At 37.4% G+C, this 20,817-nt stretch overlaps 1 protein-coding gene across 1 annotated transcript; it reads left to right on the top strand.

Annotated features, from left to right (window-relative positions):
• Positions 1-12,979: 12,979 nt before the first annotated feature.
• Positions 12,980-15,943, top strand: LOC113298524 (lipid phosphate phosphatase gamma-like). Its single transcript, XM_026547291.1, has 2 exons — positions 12,980-13,787; positions 15,683-15,943. The coding sequence occupies exon 1, from the start codon at positions 13,080-13,082 to the stop codon at positions 13,773-13,775; it is 696 nt and encodes a 231-aa protein (XP_026403076.1). The 5' UTR covers positions 12,980-13,079; the 3' UTR covers positions 13,776-13,787; positions 15,683-15,943.
• Positions 15,944-20,817: the final 4,874 nt, after the last annotated feature.

Below are 20,817 nucleotides of genomic sequence, written 5' to 3'. Positions count from 1 at the left end.
CAAAAATTATTTCAATCAAGCAAAACAACAGAGAATCATAACTTGAGAATAGAGTTGTGCAAAGGATGAAAAGCTAACAAAAGTTAAAGAGAAAAGCTAATAAAAATTATCTTGAGAAATTAAACTGCATAAATGACACAAATATTAGGCGCGACGCACCATGAATCCATTGATGTTAAACAAAAAATTAAAGAGAAAAGCTAACAAAAATTATCTCAATCAAGCAAAATAACAAAAAATCATACCTTGGAAATAGAGGTTTTGCAAATGATGAAAAGCTAACAGAAATTAAAGAGAAAAGCTAACAAAAAATATCTCAATCAACCAATACAAAAGAGAATCATATATACCTTGAGAATAGAGTTGTGCAGAGGATGAATAGAGTTGTTGATAAGAACAAAAGAAACGGTTTGACATTAAATGGGAGGAATAACTCCCAAATAAATGACGTTAAAAATCTAAGATGAATAGAGTTGTTGATTTAGAATAAAAGAAACGGTTTGACATTAAATGGGGGGAATAACTTCCAAATAAATGACATTAAAAATCTAAGTTCATTGTGTAAAATTAATATGAAAATTAATCTGGACCCTTCTTTATATGCCTAAAATTTGGATTGAAAATCTTAAATATTTAGCTCAATCTGGACCATTCTTTATATGCCAAAAATGTAATTGAATAAATTAAATATGTATCTCAATTTGGGCCATCCTTTACGTGTCCAAACGGTAGATCTCCGTCCATAGGGAAAAACACCATTGTCCCTTATAATATAAATTAATGTGTGTTTCTTCATATTTATTACATACCCATAAGCATGGAGTAAATAAATCATCTCCTGATTTTTGTATATTGTTCTACTTCTTTTAAGGATATTAATTATTCATGGTAGTCATAATTTGTACTTTTACCACGTGCTTGTCCTTACCTTGAAAATGATATATGTACCATATTCTTTTACCTGGCTAAATTGGGTCCTATGGATTTCTTCATCCACCCAATAGAGAATGATAACGGGTGTCTAAAAGATTGTAAACATACTAAATTAACCCTTAAAGAAACCTTAATTATTATAACACAAATACAAATAACTAAATCATAACTTAATTAACAAATCCTAATCAATCAAAACTCATTTTATTTATCAATTTTCATCAAAATTAAAACTAAATCCTAGTCTATCACAAACAACAATAAAAATCTAATTTTCTTTTGTTTAATAAAAAGAAAACCCAAAAACAGACAATTCAAGTGATTGAGTTAAATCCCTTTTAAACCATTCCATCTAAGAGATACTTTACAATGATTTACCACTAAATCTTTAAAATTCACTCATCAAGTTTTATGAAAACCCACCCATAATCGGTTTATCTGTTCACCATAGTAATCTGATTCTGGATTTAATCGGTTTTTAATGTAAACCTTAATAAGCCGATTCTGGGTTGATGTAATGAACATCAACTGCAATCGGGTTACATTAGTACACATTAACCGATTCCGGCTTCTTGTTCGGATCATTGTGGACCATATGTACTCCGATTGTGTAGTTGAAAATCTCTATGTACCAGCTATCGGACTACATTATCGTCAGTATAAACCGAATCTGAAAAAGCTGCAGCAAACTACCTCCAGAGTCGGATTTTATAAACATTTTAGAAGTCTGATTCTGTTACAAATTTCATGAGTCCAAGTTACCCAAAAAAAGAAAACCACTTTCATTAATTAAGCTTGGTTCAAGTTTGCAAAATACAATATAAGAAAGCGACAAAATATAAGCATTCGATGGATCAAGTTTTTAACATAAGGAAAATACTCATTCCAACAAATGGAGACCATCGAATTGATCCGGCTTGATCAATTCCTCCCATCGCCTCATGTTGGAATCGTATTTTTTTAGCCACTCTGTGACCTTGTTAAACTTATCTACCGGTGGTAATGGACAATCATCACGTAATCTAAGACCGATATAATGTATGTTGTTATGGTTGAATAAAACAATTCTCCGATCCTTAAACGATTCATCCCAAATGGTGTATTTTGGTGCTATGTATAACATGATCCCTTACCAAATAGATGAACAACTCAACACCACGTTTCCGCCAAGAGATGACCACATAGAGGTATACACATCCAATGCTCTCGGGTAATTGGTTCATTCCCCTTTGGCCCTTGTACTCTAGCAACCATTTTTTTCAAAAATCACTTATTTGTCTTCTTTTGTTTTTCCTTCCCTCATCATCGATATGTAAAATTCATTGTCTTCTTCTAGGCGCAAGGCCATAATTTTTCTAAAGTATTGACATTGGGTTAGGTTCTCATCGTCCGCCAAACTTATATGGCCTATTTGTTCCGACGCAACGTGATAACCACAATTCCCATCCGCATCCACGTCGTCAGAGGATAACACATAGGGCTTAATGATTTCAGGAAGTTTAGAATAATACTCCTCGAATATGGTGTAACATGTTCGATTGTGTCTACCTTGTTCATCCCTAGGCGTGCTTCCATCACCAAGAGCGGCCCTTAGAGTCACCATAGAACCCTTTTGTCTTGCTTCTCCCTTCCATGCATGTAACCTTGATACTCGTGTTGTACTCGCTTGACTCTCTTGAGAAGGAACGATTAGATTGATTGGCGCTTGACTCTCTTGAGAAGGAGCGATTGGATCTTCATGTTGCGAAGGAGCGCTTGTCCCACTTTCTCCCTTCTTTGGTCAACCCCTTTTCCTTTTAGTCGGTGCCTCTTCATTCTCAATGTGTGAAGGAACATTTGAAACATTTGTCTTCTCTTGTGCGCTACTTTCCCCGCTTTCTCCCTTCTTTGGTCAACCCCTTTTATTTGGAACCTTTGCATCTTTATATTTAACGTCTTACTTCTCATTTCTACAAAGGATTATTTTATGACTCAACAACGGGTGTTTTCCGGTACTCATTGCAACCTTAAACTCGTACATTTATTGTTTCCTATCCATGTTGGAAGGTGGTCTACCCGTCGTTGTTAGCATGGTTGGTTCTCCCACCGGTACCATGTGGGGGTTCGCGGCTAGTTTTAAGTCGTACAACAAAACTTTTCTTCCCAAGCCATCCTTTTTTGCGAATTTCTCGATGAGTTCTCTTCCAATATCCGTGTCCACAAAGGATTTGAGTGGTTCTTCAGTTGAGGGTGGTTTGAAAGTAAGTTGCTTCCAAAACGGATCAATGATTTCAAAAGGAATTCCTCGTTGGTACTTGGCGATCATGTGACGACACGGAAATCCCAAGGCCGTCATCGTCATACATTTACATTCAATTCTTCTTCTCCCCATCTCCTTTTCCACATAATATTTGTAATCCTTCATCATGAAAATGATTGCCCAGTGAGACACCCTATAATTTAAATTTCTAATCAACTAATGGTGTTCCTTGTAGCTTGTGATGATTTTCATCATACTCTCTTCCATTTGAGCGGTTATCTTGATGATATCGGCCTTGGTGTATTCATGGATGGCTTCTTGTAATGTAACCACGGTGTTTTGGCTCCCTCGGACCAAGCTTTTCAAACGTCCATGAGATCCTTCCATGATACTTTTCACCTCATTCTTGTAATGCATGTGTTGGTAGGTGTAAGCATACAAAAAATTTTCCTTGTACGGATCCAACAATTCCTTCAATCACTAAACCACACATTTCTCGTAATCTTTCTTCCATAGCCCAGTAAAACTCTCCAAGTAGGACTCGAACTTGGACACGGACATTGAGTGTACCATTAAATCCCAATGACATTGAAAAGCCTTCCATATTAACCCATTCGCTTCATACTCCGATTTCCTTTTCTTCTAGTCCTCCTCTCTTTGTATCACAGTTAGTGACGCTCATCTTCGGCCTTTTCACGAGCGGTACCTTTTTGTGGCTTTGGATTTTGGATATGACCCCTACAATTACTTCTAATATTGCATTGTATGTTCCATGTGCAAAGAAAATGCTTAGCATTCGTAAAAACCACTCCAATGGCATTCATTAGTGCTTGGTCCTTATCCGTTACTATGATCCTCGGAGTTTGATCGCCACGGTATATCTCCTTCAAGGTCTCTATTATCCAAGTAAAACTCACATCATTCTCCCGATACATAAACCCCCATGGTACCGTGAAAGTTTGCTTGTTGGAAGTATGGCAAGCAATGTTTAACAACGGCATATTGTACTTGTTGTTCTTGCATGTACAATCGATTAACAAAACTTGATAAAAACATTGTGCCAACTTGATCATCTCCGGATGCGCCAAGAAAATACGAGTCACTTTTCCTTCCAATATTTGCTTCCTCATTATATATCCGTGTTGATCGGCTAACCATTGAGATTGTTCCATAACCTCTCTACCATCCCATGACCTCCTCCTAAAAGCTACTATTGCCATGTATATTTGCCTCAAAGTGGACAAGTTATCTTTATCATCCTCCTTAATCTTCCTAAGGATATCACTTGGTTTACACGCTTTCATCGACCTTACCGTTTCCCATTAATGTGGTTTCAACCCACAAACGTCCGCGTGTCCAACAAGATATTCCGGATCATCATGATTATGACAACCATTCAACCCTCTAGAGAGATTGTATACCTTACTATCATCGTGTTTCTTGCGTGTATTAACTATAAGCTTAAACGGACAATCATACTTCTTTGATTTAGTAATGTATTCCCTTGTCGTCTTCTTCACGTACAGTCTGTCCTTTGTCCAGTGACTTTCTTGCTTTCCACCTCTCTCACAAACAATTTCCAAACGATATTTACTTGAATGACGACCTAAAACTAACGCGCATTTAATCTCTATTCCCTTGTTTATAAACCATTGCTTTGCATCGTCTCTATCTTTCCATTCCAAATCGGTGAAATAGTGGGCAGAGGTATCAGGACCCAGCAGAGATACGGCTTCGGGTTGATCTTCTTCAAACGTCACAACAATCTACAACAAATATCAAAAAGTTGAGGATTCAAAATTGGTTTATAAGTTACAGTCGATTAAACCGATTATACGTAATCGGTTTATATGTGCAACTATAAAGACCGATTAAGGAATTGTCGGAACATTTTCAGAGTTTACAATCGGTTCACGTTTGGTGTCATATAATCTGATTTAGCTTCACATTTCTCCTGGAACTCCAAAATCGGATTACATATGCACGAAAATGAACCGATTGTCAACTTTGTGTATTCTACGAGATTATTCAAGAGAAGAAATCATATTATGCAAATCACCAACAAATACTGATTCTAGTCACGTACCCATCGCACCAAAAATTAACTACAATCGGTTTATTTGGTGATGAACAAACACCAGTTTCTGTACCCAATTTGAGGATTGAACCCAGAATCGGTTTATGTCGTGCTATCTAATAAACCGATTATGGGTTAAAGTTTTGAAAAAATTTCCCTTTTTGGGCGATTGGGACATGCAAATACATGTTTGTAGATCGTTACAACTCATACCCTTTTATTAGAAGCATTGTCATCTTCTTCCTCCCGACGAAATTGTTCTTGTGCTTGAAAATATCCTCAAGCATTCTTTGGTTCACTTTATCTTCTTCATTCAACACATTATCCAATTCGGTAGGATCGAAATCATGATAATCTGATGCACCCCCCTCTTCATCACTACTAGAGTCTTCATCATCAGTATATTCTTTCATTTTTGCTAAGAAAATCACAAACCCTAGTTTTTCCTTTTTTCCTCTACTTCTTTCCCTCCAAATCTTTAAAAAGAAAAATGAATTTTTACTCTAATCCAAATATTATAATCCCACTCAAACACTTATTAATTTAATAAATATTAACTTAATTAATCATCACTAATTTAATAAGGGCATATTAGGCATTAATATAAAAACTGGATAAGGGGCTTCTACAAATTACTTCCTAATGACCCTATTTTGTCATGTAGTTATAGGCCCCAATTAAATGGCATAAGCCCCAATTTAGCAAGGTTCTTTTATGATAAAAGCTACCTATTAAACAAAATCATTTTTATCTTTTTTTTTTACCTGGACCAAAAATTTAAAAATCCATCTTGGTTGTTTAAAACTTTATCATATAATGTTGTACTATTTTATTTTAAAAATGATAAGTACTATTTTTGAAAAACATGATCACTAAAAGTGTTAGAGTAGACCATAAAAATCATGATGTTGTATTGTTTATTTTATCTTCTTGTTTGAACCATGTTCCAAATATTGACAATATATATAATATTTATTTTAAATATTAATTCCACTTAAGGTTTGCTACTAAATATGCAAACAAATTACTGAATTAAATTTCAATATATATATATATATATATATATGCATATATAAATGATAAATGGGCATATAGTTTTTTTTTCTAACAGACCTATTTTTAGTTGACTATTTTGTCAACCTTATTACAAAATTGTTTGCAATTTTTAAACCATAAAGAAATTTGGTTTGCAAACAGAGTTCCCTTATTAAAAACCATAAAGAAGCTTGGTTAATTAATTTTTTGGACTGGGTTATGATCAGAGGTTGGACTATATGACATATCCGTATTACCCACACAACCATAAAGAAATTTGGTCACGGGAAAATGATATCGGGATTTGTCGTGGACTCAAAAGGACTTGAGCACCATATTAATGTCACTTATTTTGTCTATGTAGATGGACCCAATTCGAACTTTTGGACTCAACGGGACTTGAGTACCACCGTTGGGTAGCAGATGTGGAAACTACCTTTGTGGCAAAGGACTTCACCTCCACTATCAAGCCATCTGCCGACGCTGCTCCGGCAACTGAGAAAGACAAAGCTAATGCTCTTATGTTCCTCAAGAGGCATATAGATCCTAACCTGCGTTGGGGTTATCATCACTTGAAGACACTAAAAGAGCTATGGGATGCTATCGATAGACGTTTTGGGAACATTCATGATTCTTTAATACCATAATTGAACGTCTTATGGAACGAAATCCGCTTTCTCGATTATGTAAAAGCGAATGATTTCTAAAAAGACATGCTGCAAATTCAGACACGTGTGGACTTTTGTGGAAAGAAACTTATTGATGAGGAAGTGATTCAGAAAATCCTATCGACCTTTCCCACCTCTTCCATGATACTAGCAAACCAGTATCGTTTAGAGGTAAATAATAAAAGAATCACCATATTCAGTAGGTTGATAAACTTACTGCAAGTGGCCGAAAGGAACAATGAGATTCTTGTTAACAACGATGCCAAAGCTGTCGGGAAAAAGAAAGTTCCCGAAGCTAACCATGGCAAGGTCAATAAATGGAAGGGGCCCAAAGGAAAGAGGGCTCGACATTCTGATTCACATCCCCATGATCCATACGCACGTGGAGATAACACCTCTCGTGGAAGAGGACGTAAGGGACATAATCGAGGTCGAGGGTGAAATGGTCATTCTCATGTTTGGCATAGAGAAGGAACTTATGTCCATAGTGGTGGTGATCCTAAGTTCGAGAAAACCCCTACGAATACCGCCACTAAAAAGGTTGCAGATGGAAGTGCGCCTTGTTTTAAGTGTGGATTCACCGGACATTGGTACAAGCATTGCAAGGCTATCGCCAATATAGCTGCGAGCTACAAAAAGTACCGGGAAGCTATCGAACAAGAGGCTAACTACGCAGAAGAAAATATTGTTACCCCTGACGCTAATCTCACAATCTCATATTTCCTGGGAAACGAGGACTTTGCCCCAACAATGGATGTGCCTGACTTTTCCTGGGCCTAAACATTTAGTTTATTGTTTTATGGCTTGCTAGACTCTGTTTTTTTTAAAAGGTTGTTAGTTTCTTTGAGGTACTTTATGTTTTCTTAGTCTACCGTTTGTTTAATGGTTTGAGTAGGTGGTGTTGTTGCTAAACATGTTCTTAGCATCTTTATGTTATGTGTGTGGATTATCTATGAGTATTTATTTTCTATCATGTTCAATAGAATTTACTTTGTTTATGATAATCTATTGTTTTAGCATGTATATTAGAATGAAAATGACGTCTAAAGAAAATGAGATAAACTGTTCATTTTTATAACCTTCATTCCTAATGTACTAGTAGGAATGTCTCAAGGAGAAATTGAATGTCTAGTTGATAGTGCAACCACCCACACTATCCTACGAAATAGACAATTATTTGTTAGTTTTACTCCTTATAATACATTTGTGACTACGATGATTGGATCATCACAAGTAATCATTGGGCGAGGTACTGCCCAATTCTTGCTACCAAACGGCACAATGATTAAAGTCACAGAATCTCCATATGCACCAAGAGCTCACCGCACTTTGTTGAGTTTCAAGGATATCCATGCAAATGGTTATCACTTGGAAACTCACTGTGAAAATGGAATTGAGTACATATATGTGACCTCTAATGAATGCGGAAGGAAGCGCATCTTAGAGAAACTAATGAGTCGATCTAGTGGATTGTATATCACTACTATTAGGATTATTTAATCTCATGTTGTTACCAACGATGAACTGTTGGCCAGTGACTTATATAAGCTTTGGAACGATCGACTAGGGAACCCAGGTCGTGATATGATGATCCGTGTTTTGAAGAACTCACACGGACATCTCTTATTTCGAATGAAAAAGAAAATGGGTAAACAGGTTATTACAATGCAGAGTAACAATGTGTTTTCTAAAGTAAATGATGCACAATCTATGCCTTCTAAAGCAAGAGAAGCGCAACCTCTGTCTTCCAAAGTAATTGAAGCGCGCCCCATGTCCCATTCTTCTTCGATGTCCTTATCGAAGACACATCGCTCATTCTGCAAAGCTTGTTCTTTGGCAAAGACATGATCGAGACCATCCTATGCTAAAGATACCAAACAAAATATTCCATTTTTACTAAGAATACAAGGTGATATTTGTGGGCCTAAATGCGGACCATTCAGGTATTTTATGGTTCTGGTTGATGCTTTGACTCGGTGGTCACACGTTGCATTATTGTCCACAAGAAATGCCGCATTTGCAAATCTCCTCACACAAATTATACGACTAAGGGATCACCACTCTGATCATCCAATCAAGTCTATCAGACTTGATAATGTTGGAGAATTTACATCTAAAGGATTTTATGATTTATGTATGTCTAGTGGAATTGACGTAGAGCATCCAGTACCCCATGTACACACTCAAAATGGTCTCGCAGAAGCTACCATCAAAAGGTTACAGATGATAGCCAGGGCATTGGTTTTGCGTTCCAATCTGCCTATTACTGCCTGGGGGTACGCCATATTGCATGCAACATTACTTATTCGCTTTAGACCAACTTCTATCCAACCATTTTCTGCGTACCAGTTGGTAACTGGATATGAGCTCGATATTTCATATTTACGCATATTTGTTTATGCCGTATACATGCCTATTACACCCCCACAGCGTACTAAGATGGGTCCACAAAGACGAGTAGGTATTTATGTTGGATACGAATCCCCAACAATTATCCGCTACTTAGAACCTTTGACAGGCGATCTCTTTACTGCTAGATTTGCGTATTGCCACTTTGATGAGACAACCTTATCATCGTTAGGGAGAGGTATGGAAAAGGACTTCCAAAGGGAACGACATGAATTATCGTGGTGTGTTCCCACGTTGTCTCATTTTGATCCCGCACTCTACAATGTGAAAGTGAAGTAAAAAGAATTATCGATCTTCAGAATGTGGCAGATTCAATGCCTGATGCATTTACTGATATCCCTAAAGTGACGAGATCACATATACCAGCTGCAAACATTCCTGCAAGGTTGGAAATTCCCGACAAGGAAAAAGGTACCATAAATATAGGTACCAAGGCTACACTTGGTGGAAGTGTAGCTGAGGCCGTGGCCCCCAAAAGGAAGAGGGGGAGACCACTTGGTTCGATCGATACTCAGCCAAGGAAGAAAGGGGCAAGTAAGGCACAAACCGATCCATATATCATCAATACAGATAATACATCTCATGAGATTGTCTCTGATTACAGTTATGTCCATGAATCATTACTGGGGGACGCCCCGGAGTTTGAATTAATTCCAGAGAACAAAGAAATCTCTATGGATTATGAAAGTGCATATGTGTTGATGGAAAGATCCTCCACACATATTGATGATATATTCACATATACTAATGCTCGAGAGCTTATAGAGCACGATGATATCGAACCACACTCCATTGCAGAATGCCAAACGAGAGCATATTGGCCTCAACGTAGAGATGCAATCCAGGCTGAACTAGATTCACTCACAAAAAGATAGGTATTTGGTGCGGTAGTGCTAACCCCACCAGGTGTAAAGCCTGTAGGACATAAATGGGTATTTTTCAGAAAGCGTAATGATAAGAACGAAGTCTTGAGATATAAGGCTCGCCTTGTGGCGCAAGATTTCTCACAACGCCGTGGTATTGATTACGAAGGAACGTACTCTCCTGTAATGGACGTTATAACGTCCCGTTACTTAGTCAGCTTAGTAGTTTCAGAAGGACTTGAAATGCAACTTATGGATGTGGTTACCGCATATCTCTATGGGGATCTTGATACAGAGATATTCATGAAAGTTCCAAATGGTATTCCATTGCCAAATCAAGTAACTCTAAACCACGGAATGCGTTTGCAATACAGTTGAAATGCTCACTTTACGAATTAAAGCAATCTGGGCGGATGTGGTATACCCTTCTAAGTGATTATTTAACTAGGAAGGGATATACAAATAATAAATTGTGCCCCTGCGTTTTTATAAAGAAAACAAGTTCCGGATTTTCAATTATAGTTGTCTATGTCGACGAGATGAACATAGTAGCACTCTTGATGAAATAAGAGAAACCACAAGCTATTTGAAATCCGAATTTGAGATGAAAGATCTTGGGATAACTCGGATGTGTCTAGGACTTGAACTAGAACATCAAGCTTGTGGAATATTAATCCACCAGTCTGCATATGTCCAAAAGATACTCAGGAAATTTAATATGGACAAAGTGCACCCTGCTAGCACTCCCATGGTTGGTCGAACTTTAGATGTACATGAGGACCCATTTCGTCCAAAGGAAGATGGAGAAGATGTATTGGGAGCTGAATATCCCTATCTAAGTGCAATAGGCGCATTATTTTACTTAGCACAATGTATTCGACCAGATATCTCATTCAGTGAACTTGTTAGCTAGATACAGCTCAGTGCCAACGCATCGTCATTGAAATGGTATACAAAATATCTTTAGATACCTAAAGGGAACCATTGACTTGGGTTTGTTTTATCCCTACGAAGACGAAAAGATAGATGCTAATGTAATTGCAACTCCTTACACCAAGACCCCAAATAATGTTTTGGTTGGTTTTGCTGATGCTGGGTACCTCTCAGACCCACACAAAGGTCGATCACAAACTGGATATGTGTTCACTATCGGGAATACAGCGATATCTTGGAGATCGACCAAGCAAACCCTTGTGGAAACCTCCACGAACCACTCTGAGATCATTGCCTTACATGAGGCGGTTCGTGAGTGTATATGGTTAAGGTCTATCATTACACACATTCGAGGACATGTGGTTTGAGTTTTACCACTGAAGAGCCAACTTGCATTTACGAAGATAATGCAGCTTGCATTGAACAGATGAAGCAAGGGTATATCAAGGGTGATAATACGAAACATATATCACCGAAGTTCTTCTACAATCAGCAACAACAATGTCTTCTAAACATTCAGGTCAGTAAAGTAAAATCAGACGAAAATGTGGCAGACTTATTTACTAAGTCATTACCTAAGGCCACATTTGAAAAACATGTGAGAAGTATAGGACTAAAGAGATTGTCCGAACTTCCCATGACCCCATATGACTAAAGGAACTGTCCACTCCCATGAATGTATTAGACTAAAGAAATTGTCCTGCATCAGGGGGAGCACCTCATGGTATGTTGAACTCTTTTCCTTCACCGAGGTCACTTTTTCCTACTGGGTTTTACTACTCGGAAAGGTTTTTAATGAGACAACAATAATACCATAATACAAATCATGGGGAGATGTCGATATCAGGGGAGCACCTAACGATGCACTGATGACATCAAAGTGTGTTGTACTCTTTTCCTTCACCGAGGTTACTTTTCTCACTGGGTTTTGTTACTCGAAAAGGTTTTTAATGAGACAATAAAAACACTAAAGATAGAACTTAGGTTGAGGTTATTCTTCTCCTTCAAGTGTTCAGGTTTTTTGTGCTAAGTATTTTTCCAGACACATTCCTACAAAGGAGAAAAGTCTTGACAAGCGACATCATTTCAGAAGCTCAAATATCGTCTTTCTCCTTCGGCCAGTTTTTATCTCGACGAAGTTTTCTGGCAAAGTTTTGACAATACAATGAGTTTGTAATAATGGTGGTCATCCAAGGGGGAGTGTTGTAGAAACATGAGTGGGGAAATGTCTGACCACCACATGTGGAGACATGCATATAGGTTTTACTCTTTGTACTTGAAACATGTAAGATTTACTCTTTGCTAACCAATAAGTGTACTACTTAAATCCCACTATTCCATGAATTTTTTTATGTATATAAAGGAGGAAGTAGACAAGTAATGAGAAGTACTGATTTACATTTTCCTTTCTTTTTAACATTATTCTCTCTTTATTTACTTTATCAAGAATGATCCATTGTTAATCGGAGAAGATGGGAAACACTTTCACTTCTATTTTATATGTAATGGGTTAAAAAGAAATATAAAAATAAAATAAAATACTTTCAAATATTACGGCAACATCCCTATTTTATCGCCTACTGAATTTAGGCTGCACCAGATTTTGTAGGGCAAACCATCTGCGAGGCATGTGCCCCGAAAAACGCCACAACCACACTTTTCTCATCGTATTAGATTGTTATATTAGATTGTTAAGTTCTGTTCACTCACGTTACGAATTCGCAATAGGGGTTTGTATCGTTTAGAAACTATGCTACTAACTTTACACATGTCGATGCCTCCGTATTTCCTTTCGTATGTGACTGCGACTTCACGTTGTCGAATCAAATTAAATCAGAAAGTGAAAGTCAGTTTCTCCGAAACCAACGAATTTCTTACCTGAATCAAAAACCCTAAAATTCCAATCCCGATCTCAGAATTCAATGACGATGACCGGAGTCACCGTACCTTCACTGAAAGCAGTAACTCTAACTCATGTAAGATACACAAAAGGAGATCAATTAGGTCATTTCTTAGCATGGGTATCGTTAATTCCAGTTTTCATTAGTCTTGGCGGATTTGTTTCTCATTTTCTCTATAGACGTGAATTACAGGGCATATTTTTTGCTATAGGTTTAATAATATCTCAATTTATCAACGAAACTGTTAAAAATTCGTTTCAACAATCAAGACCAGAAACATGTGTTATACTTGAAACATGTGATTCTCATGGTTGGCCATCTAGTCATTCACAATACATGTTTTTCTTTGCTGTTTATTTTACTTTACTTACTTATAATGGAGTTGGGCTCTCTGGTAGTAAAGTTTATAAATGGATTGTAGGGATTAGTCCATGGCCACTTGCTTTCTTGACTATGTATTCTAGGGTTTATTTAGGGTATCATACTGTTGGTCAAGTTTTTGCTGGTGCTGGTTTGGGGTTGTTTTTAGGGGTAATGTGGTTTTGGGTTGTTAATGGGTTGGTTATTGATTATTTTCCACTAATTGAAGAGAGTGCTCTTGGAAGGTTTTTTTATATTAAGGATTGTTCTCATATATGTAATGTACTTAAGTTTGAGTATGATAATGCAAGAGCTGCTAGAAAGAGTTCAGCTGGGAAGCTTGATAAAGATAATTGAAGATCAAATTGGGTAAGTATATTTTTATACTTTCTAAAGTTTAAATTGGTGTAGTTTCTTATGTTCATTTTGATTGATCTTGTCTTCTCTTTGAAGAAATATGTAGGACTTCTTTTATGTAGAATTTTTGAATCATTGTGTTCATATGTATTCGGTAGGTGAGAGCTTTTATTTGTATTTATGGATGGTAAAGTAATATACACAGTCGTCTAAAATGAGAACTTCGGAGATATATGTTAGAGTAGACAATCCTGGCATACTTTATTTTCATATATTGTTGTTGAAACTGATGTGAAAGGAAAGCTTAATCATGAGTGTCATGAAACTTAATCATCAGCTTTTGACTTGTGTGGCACAGATATTCTAAACACATGTCTGACTTGATTGGTAGCTTAAAAGCCTTTAAACTCGATAGTACCTTGATCTAGACAGTCTGGCTCGTAGGTCAGGTCCGTGGGTTACAATAGAAGATAACTTAGTGTGAGTAATATGGCGGCTTCAGTTCCTTAATGTGGGCTAGTGCCTCTCCGAAAATTAAGCTCATTTTAGTGTACTTCTAACTCCTGACAGGTTTCAATTCCTTAAGATTACTTCTTTGACTGCAAAATCCATGGCCAATCAAGCTCATATTTCCCAGGAGTTATGTTGTGAAATGAGTTGCATGGATTGCTGTCGAGTTTACTTCAAGTCCTTAAACTACTAGGTTTATGGGGTGTTATCAAATGCCAGATGTCTCTGTGAACGAGATATGTCGTCTCTGGTGTCAATTGTTCTCCAGTGACTAGAATCTGTGTGGTGGTCTTCTGTATAACATTATGTTGGTCATATAAAACAACGGTAAGGCTGGGGGAAAAGCCCATGACTTGACTTTGGTGGAACGCTACCTCCAATTCCTTGTGCTTTCGGACTAGCTATACCAATAGTCACCAGCATTTTTCCCCTTGCTTTTAGTTAATCTGCTGGTCTAGTCCTCTAGACATCTCATTGGAAAGTCTTAAAGAATTATGTTCCTGATCTGTTTCAGAAAGATTGCTTGAGAAATCTAACAACCTAGATAGCATACAGGTGGAATGCTGTAGGAATCACATTATTCCTACAATTGTACCGATTGGAGTTCCTGCTAGCACGCCTAACTCTGAACTGCACAGCAATCGAACCCTAAAATTGCCAGTCTTCTTAGAGTTAGATGTTATTGTGTTTTAATTTTTGAAATTGTTTTGGGAAGTAGGATCCGTATCCCTTGAGTATATATCTGATTGATTCAGTGCTAAACTATTAAACTGCACATGCTCATGCAGCCATGCTAGTGTTAGGCAGTTCAAGTTTTCATGTTTATATTGTGTTGCAGAGATGCAACATTTGCATTGCTGTTTGGAAAAAATGGTCATTTGAAGTGATTTGAGCCCTAAAAGTTGGTAATCGTCATATCTAATCCATAATGTTTATCATATTCTCCTGTTACCTCAATTAATAAGATCTGTCGACTCATGTTCATTTAAAAGCTGGTCTAATACTTAGCTCTGGATATGGTTAGGAACCTAGAGTGCTTAAATAGTTACAGACTATTTAGTTTTATCGAGAGAGTAAAACAAATAAGTTTTATCGAGAGAGTAAAACAAATAAGAAGGATGAACTTGTGCACGTATAGTGCTTTTTCGCTATTTTCTTCCAATGTGTTGCCTGGTAAATTACATCGTAGCTTAAAAGAATAAACAGGTTCATGAAATAAGAAGGATGAGTATTGCTCTTTCTTCCTGCTAGTAAATGGGTTATAAGTTCTAGAATTACATGAGTAAATGCAATTTGTTCGTAATAAATGAAAACCTTGTCATGCTCTAAGTTTGCATTCTTTTTAAATATTTGATGATGTTAACATTGCTTACATGACCTTCATATTTTTTTTCCAGGTAGATTGTAGAACACATGAGAGTTTCAGTGGTTGCGTCTGTTTCTGAGAAGGAAGGTTTACAAGGACGTCTGGACTGGGGCCAGAAATTATACTGATTTTCTGTTGTCATGAGAACACACCTAAAATATTTACTTATTCTGTAACGATGTGTATTGTGATTAAAGAACAACAACCAAAAAAAAAACTTATCAATATACTCTCTTTGACAATGATTGTGTACTGTTGCAAATGAACGAAATACACTTCGAATTTCTGGAAACACACTGCACTGACTTACTCCTAAAACTGAAAGAGGAGAAATTGCAAGAGAGCTAGAGACTCCCTCGGTATTTTGCCCCATTGAGATGAGGAATTTTTGTAACTGGACCAATCCCAAAAAATTTAACTTGAAATGAATGCTCAAGTTCTGTTGCATCTTACTAGCAGTGAGAAAGATGGAAGAAATTCATGTACCAACAACACCGGAGGATATTATGGACTGTTTGGAGATGAGTGGTGTTGGTGGAGATGGTGATGCTGGTGGAGACGTTAACATCGTTTACCAGTCTGCCCAAGTTCAACCTCCATGCAGATGGAGCTGTTTCGAAGGTTGACGAGGTAAATAGATTGTTTGAAATAGATTCTTTTCAAACTGTAGAATATGTTCTGTTTTGCATTTGTTTTTTGCACAGATGTTCCTCGAACAAGTCTGAAAAATCTTTGATAGATCACTACTCTGTAAAGTTCGTAATTTAATATATTAACATGCAATGCAGCTTAATATAGAGGCTATCTGATAGTATTTAAAAGCTAATTGTAAGTCAAGTCAAGACACATATATCTTGAAATCTGGTAGTATCCGTTTGTGATAAGCACGCAGCTTATCTGTTAATTTAATATATTAACATGCAATTCAGCTTAATATATGCTGTTCTTGGTTTATTAACATCTGGATCGAATGGAAGAACTTTAAAACATTTGTTGGAGTTCCACAAGTGCGATGGCCTCGGCCATCTTAATTTGGTTATCTCTCAACTGATTGCTTCTGTAGATCAAACCAGGATCGGTAGTGGTAGTAGTGGTGGAGGACCGAAATTGTCTTTCGTCAATGGTGTTTGGGTGGACTATTCTTGCACCCTAAAAGACTCGTTCAAAGAAATTGTTACTTCGTGCTATAGAGCCGACGCTGAGGCTGTGGATTTTAAAACTAAGGTGAAATTTCTAATGACCCCAAAAAACTCTTCTTCTGTTTATTTTCATTGTTTTTAAATAATCTTTATCCGTAAAATATAAATCTAATTTAGAGTTTAAGAATGAATGATTCAAAATTGGAACTAAACGGCTGATTTATATCTGTGGAAGGCCGTGGAGTGGAATCAGTGGATAGAGAAGGTGAACAAATGGGTTGAAGAGGAAACTAATGGATTAATCGAGAAGCTTCTTCCTCATCACTGGAGATACACAACTTATATTGGCGAATGCTCTTTACTTCAAAGGAACATGGGATCACTTATTCGATAAATCACAAACCATGAATTCAGAATTCCATCTCCTTGATGGAACTTTAGTTCAAGTCCCCTTCATGACTAACACAATGGCTTATTTGAGCAGCTTATTTCTTGTCACAATGGCTTTAAGGTTCTTCAACTTCCATACAGAAAAGCTGACAATGATTTTGCAGCGAGAGGCTATAATTTTATCAAGTGGTCATGCTAGAGACATAAACATCCATGGATAATTTTGAGATGAGATCCTTCCGAGTGGGATATAGAGAATTCACACGATTCTCTCTTTTTCTTAATTTTACGTACATATTCTTACCTGATAGGCAATATGGATTAGATGACATGATAGAGAACGTATCTGATTCAAGCACGATGTATTTCTTTGCTCAACATATTCCGAAAGAACACGTTCAAATTAGAAATTTCGTGATTCCAAAATTCAAGTTTTCATGAGTTTGAAGCAAAGAGAGTTTTGAAAGACACTGCTGGAGTACATTTGCCTTTCGATAAACACCAAGCAGAACTCACTGAGATGGCAAAGGTAATGAAACGTGGCAGGTTTTGTTGGATTAACTTCAACATAGAAGTCACTAACAAGTTGGTTAGGAAAATATTAGGAAATTGATGTAATCCTAAGGGAATTAGAAGTCATCTAGTTCTAAGAAAAGGAAAGACATGGAATAAGGTAATAGGACTAGGAAAAGGAATTCATATTTCTATATATATATGAACACCAAAGTTGTGGTTGATCATATGAGCAAGATTAGAGCTTGTGTTTAGTTTTGAGAGATTTTCTAAACATCAATAAAGAGAGTTGTCTTTATATAAGTTAAGATTGATCTTGCAGTTGCCATTAGGTTTTTTGTTTCTGCAGTTCATCACAAGAGTTTCGTTGAAGTTGATGAAGTGGGAACTGAAGCTGCTTCTTCTACTACTATTGTCGCCATGGCACAATGCGGCAGTCAAAATCCCGTAGATTTTGTAGCCAATCATCCTTTCATGTTTATCATCAGAGACGATGTCAATGGAGTAGTTTTGTTCATGGGTCATGTACTTAATCCTCTGCTTGCTTAATTTTCTTTTTCTTAATTCTGATCATGTTCTTAATCCCATGTTGGTTGATTAATCTTGATTTGATGCAATATTGCTAAATTTTAAATAAAAATTCCTCCACTAATGTAAGAAGAAAAAGGTTTTCCGTTTCTGTTGAGTATTGTGTTTAGAGCATCTCCAATGGATTGTGATGTGTTTCCTACATGGTTGGTGTAGAAAGACACCTTATAAAACATCAAATCCAAAATTCTCTACATTTTAGGAATTTGGGAGAGGTCATCTCCAACCGGCAGGTGTTTAAATTACAATTGAAATCTATTTGTATTAATTTAATAGGCTGAACTATTATTTTCTTTACATAAATCTATTCGTTTAATGGGTCCTTAATTAAAAGAAGGCGTATTACAACTGAGAAGGATTATTGTCTGGTAGGAAATTAGTTGGAAGCTTAGTGACAAGCTGAGCTCCAACTCCCTTTTGAATGACCACTCCTAATCTATGGAAAAGAAATTCACCAAACCGCACATTAACATCATAACTAGCACTATATTACGCAAGCGCTTCAAAAAGTCTGTGGTGTCGTCTCCGAGCTCTCCTAAGGTGGTGAAGATAAGTATCCCAATACCATAACCTTGTGTGGTGCACTTTTCCAAATATTTGGTATTCTTCCAAGAAACAACATTCTTGATGGCAAGGCCCGGGGTAAAAGTATGTATCCCACCACCAGTAAAGGGTGAAACACTAGTTACATCAAAGCACATGTCCCGTCAATTGTCCCAGTTATACACAAGAATGTCAGCTGGTCTCAAAGCAGTGCAATTACTGGAGAGAAATCCCAAGTTAACCTCCTTCCTGGATGGCACACCCGTACGGTAACACACGTCAGCAATAGTATCCCGCGCCAAATCATGCCTAAACTTAATACCAACCTCATTTGCACAATGCAGGGCATGATCACTGAAGACATCCATATCCCTTTTGCAGAAAGGGCAAGAACCATCCACTTCGAATAGGGGGATCCCTAACCTATACTGGAGAATTCCACTGAATTCCCTAGCTCAAATATGTTGATTGAGCCTCAATATAGGAATTGCCATCAGGAAATCCCAAGCATGTTTGGTTACATTGTCGTAGCACAACATCACGCTCCGTCAATACATAACTGGTGGATAAGTTCTTCTTAATCGCATCAAAATACATAGTTGCCAAAGATTTCATGGAAAGGATGGCAAAACTACTAGTCTAAAGAGAAGGGATAACACCAGGTAGAGAGTTAAAGGAATCAATAGATTGCTGAAGAGAAGAACCACACCCACTGATGTCGGTGCTTCTCAAAATGGAGGTCTGCAATTCTTGGGTCTGCAAATTAAAATCAAGAGTGTCTTGCATAGTGTACACACCCAACCCACCGTGCTTGAAAGTCAAGGTAGAGAGTCTTTGCTGAAGAAGCTCATAACCAGGCCCATCTCCTGTAATAATATGCCTGAGGAATTGATACAAATACGTGTCAAACAAGTCTTGAGCTTCAAGTAAAAACCCTGGATTGGTAGTTCGAAGTGCGAAGTAAAGCCGCGGCACACCCTTGCAATTCGTAAATTGAGGATCTTCAAGCATCTCTACAACGTCTATAAGGGACATAGTCTTGCACACTCTACTGACAGCCAGATCCTTGTTTAATTGAGCATCAAGACTAACCGGGCCACCCAAAAGTTTCACACCCTAATATCGGGAGGGAAAACACCTGTAACCGAAGCTCTAGGGTCATGGGAAGGCCAATACAAGTCAGTTTTCTCTCCTTCATCCTGTATAATCTTCAACGCCTTTGCCACCATCAACGTGTCACCTATCAAGGTACCATCATCAAGGTACCAGGCTTAAATTTCAAGTGTACATTACGCCTCAATTCTCTTGATCAAAGGATAGAGAGTGAGAGCAAACAACAACGGTCCTAAAGGATCAACCTGCTGCACTCCTTGGGAAGAGGAGAGAACATGATCTATATAATATAACCGAGCAGGAGAAGCATAAAAAAATTCTACCCAACAAGAAATTTATGGGCACATCTTACATACCTCAGACAACATAGCCGTGCGATCAATGAGGTTAAACACATTCGAAAAATCCACAAGCAACATGGACAGATTATCCGAGCCCCCCTTCTCCTCTAGCATACTATTAACATCATGCAGGATTGCTTCGCCCTCACATTTAGCCCCTACTCCAAACTGGTAGTCACCCAAATATAAATCTTATTTTCAGTTGATTTGACATTAAATTAATGGGGTGAAAAGTTTGACTAGATTTAGCACATCCTCTACAAAAACCTCTAAAACCAAAGGATGAAGTAGATGATGTCTTAATAACTAAACCTCCACATCATCCTAGCATTCTACTTCACATCTCCCTTGGAGAAGTTTTTTCCGCAAATAATGTATAAATCCTAGATGGCCTAAAATATAGGAATTTAGAAGAGCCCTTTGGAGATGCTCTTAGTTAGAGTTGCACATGATCCGGTACAGTCCGGTTTTATGTTGGAAGCGGTACATGTACCTGGAGTTGACCGGTTTCTCATTTTGAGGACCGATACATGTAACTG

The sequence above is a fragment of the Papaver somniferum genome, chromosome 7, assembly GCF_003573695.1.
Source record: "Papaver somniferum cultivar HN1 chromosome 7, ASM357369v1, whole genome shotgun sequence".
Classification (NCBI taxonomy): Eukaryota; Viridiplantae; Streptophyta; class Magnoliopsida; order Ranunculales; family Papaveraceae; genus Papaver; species Papaver somniferum.
Note: the sequence above shows the minus strand (reverse complement) of the source record. Positions and strands in the feature narration are given on the sequence as shown.

Excerpts from the sequence above, each read along its gene's own strand:
- LOC113298524 (XM_026547291.1), top strand. The coding sequence starts at position 13,080 with ATGACGATGACCGGAGTCACCGTACCTTCACTGAAAGCAGTAACTCTA.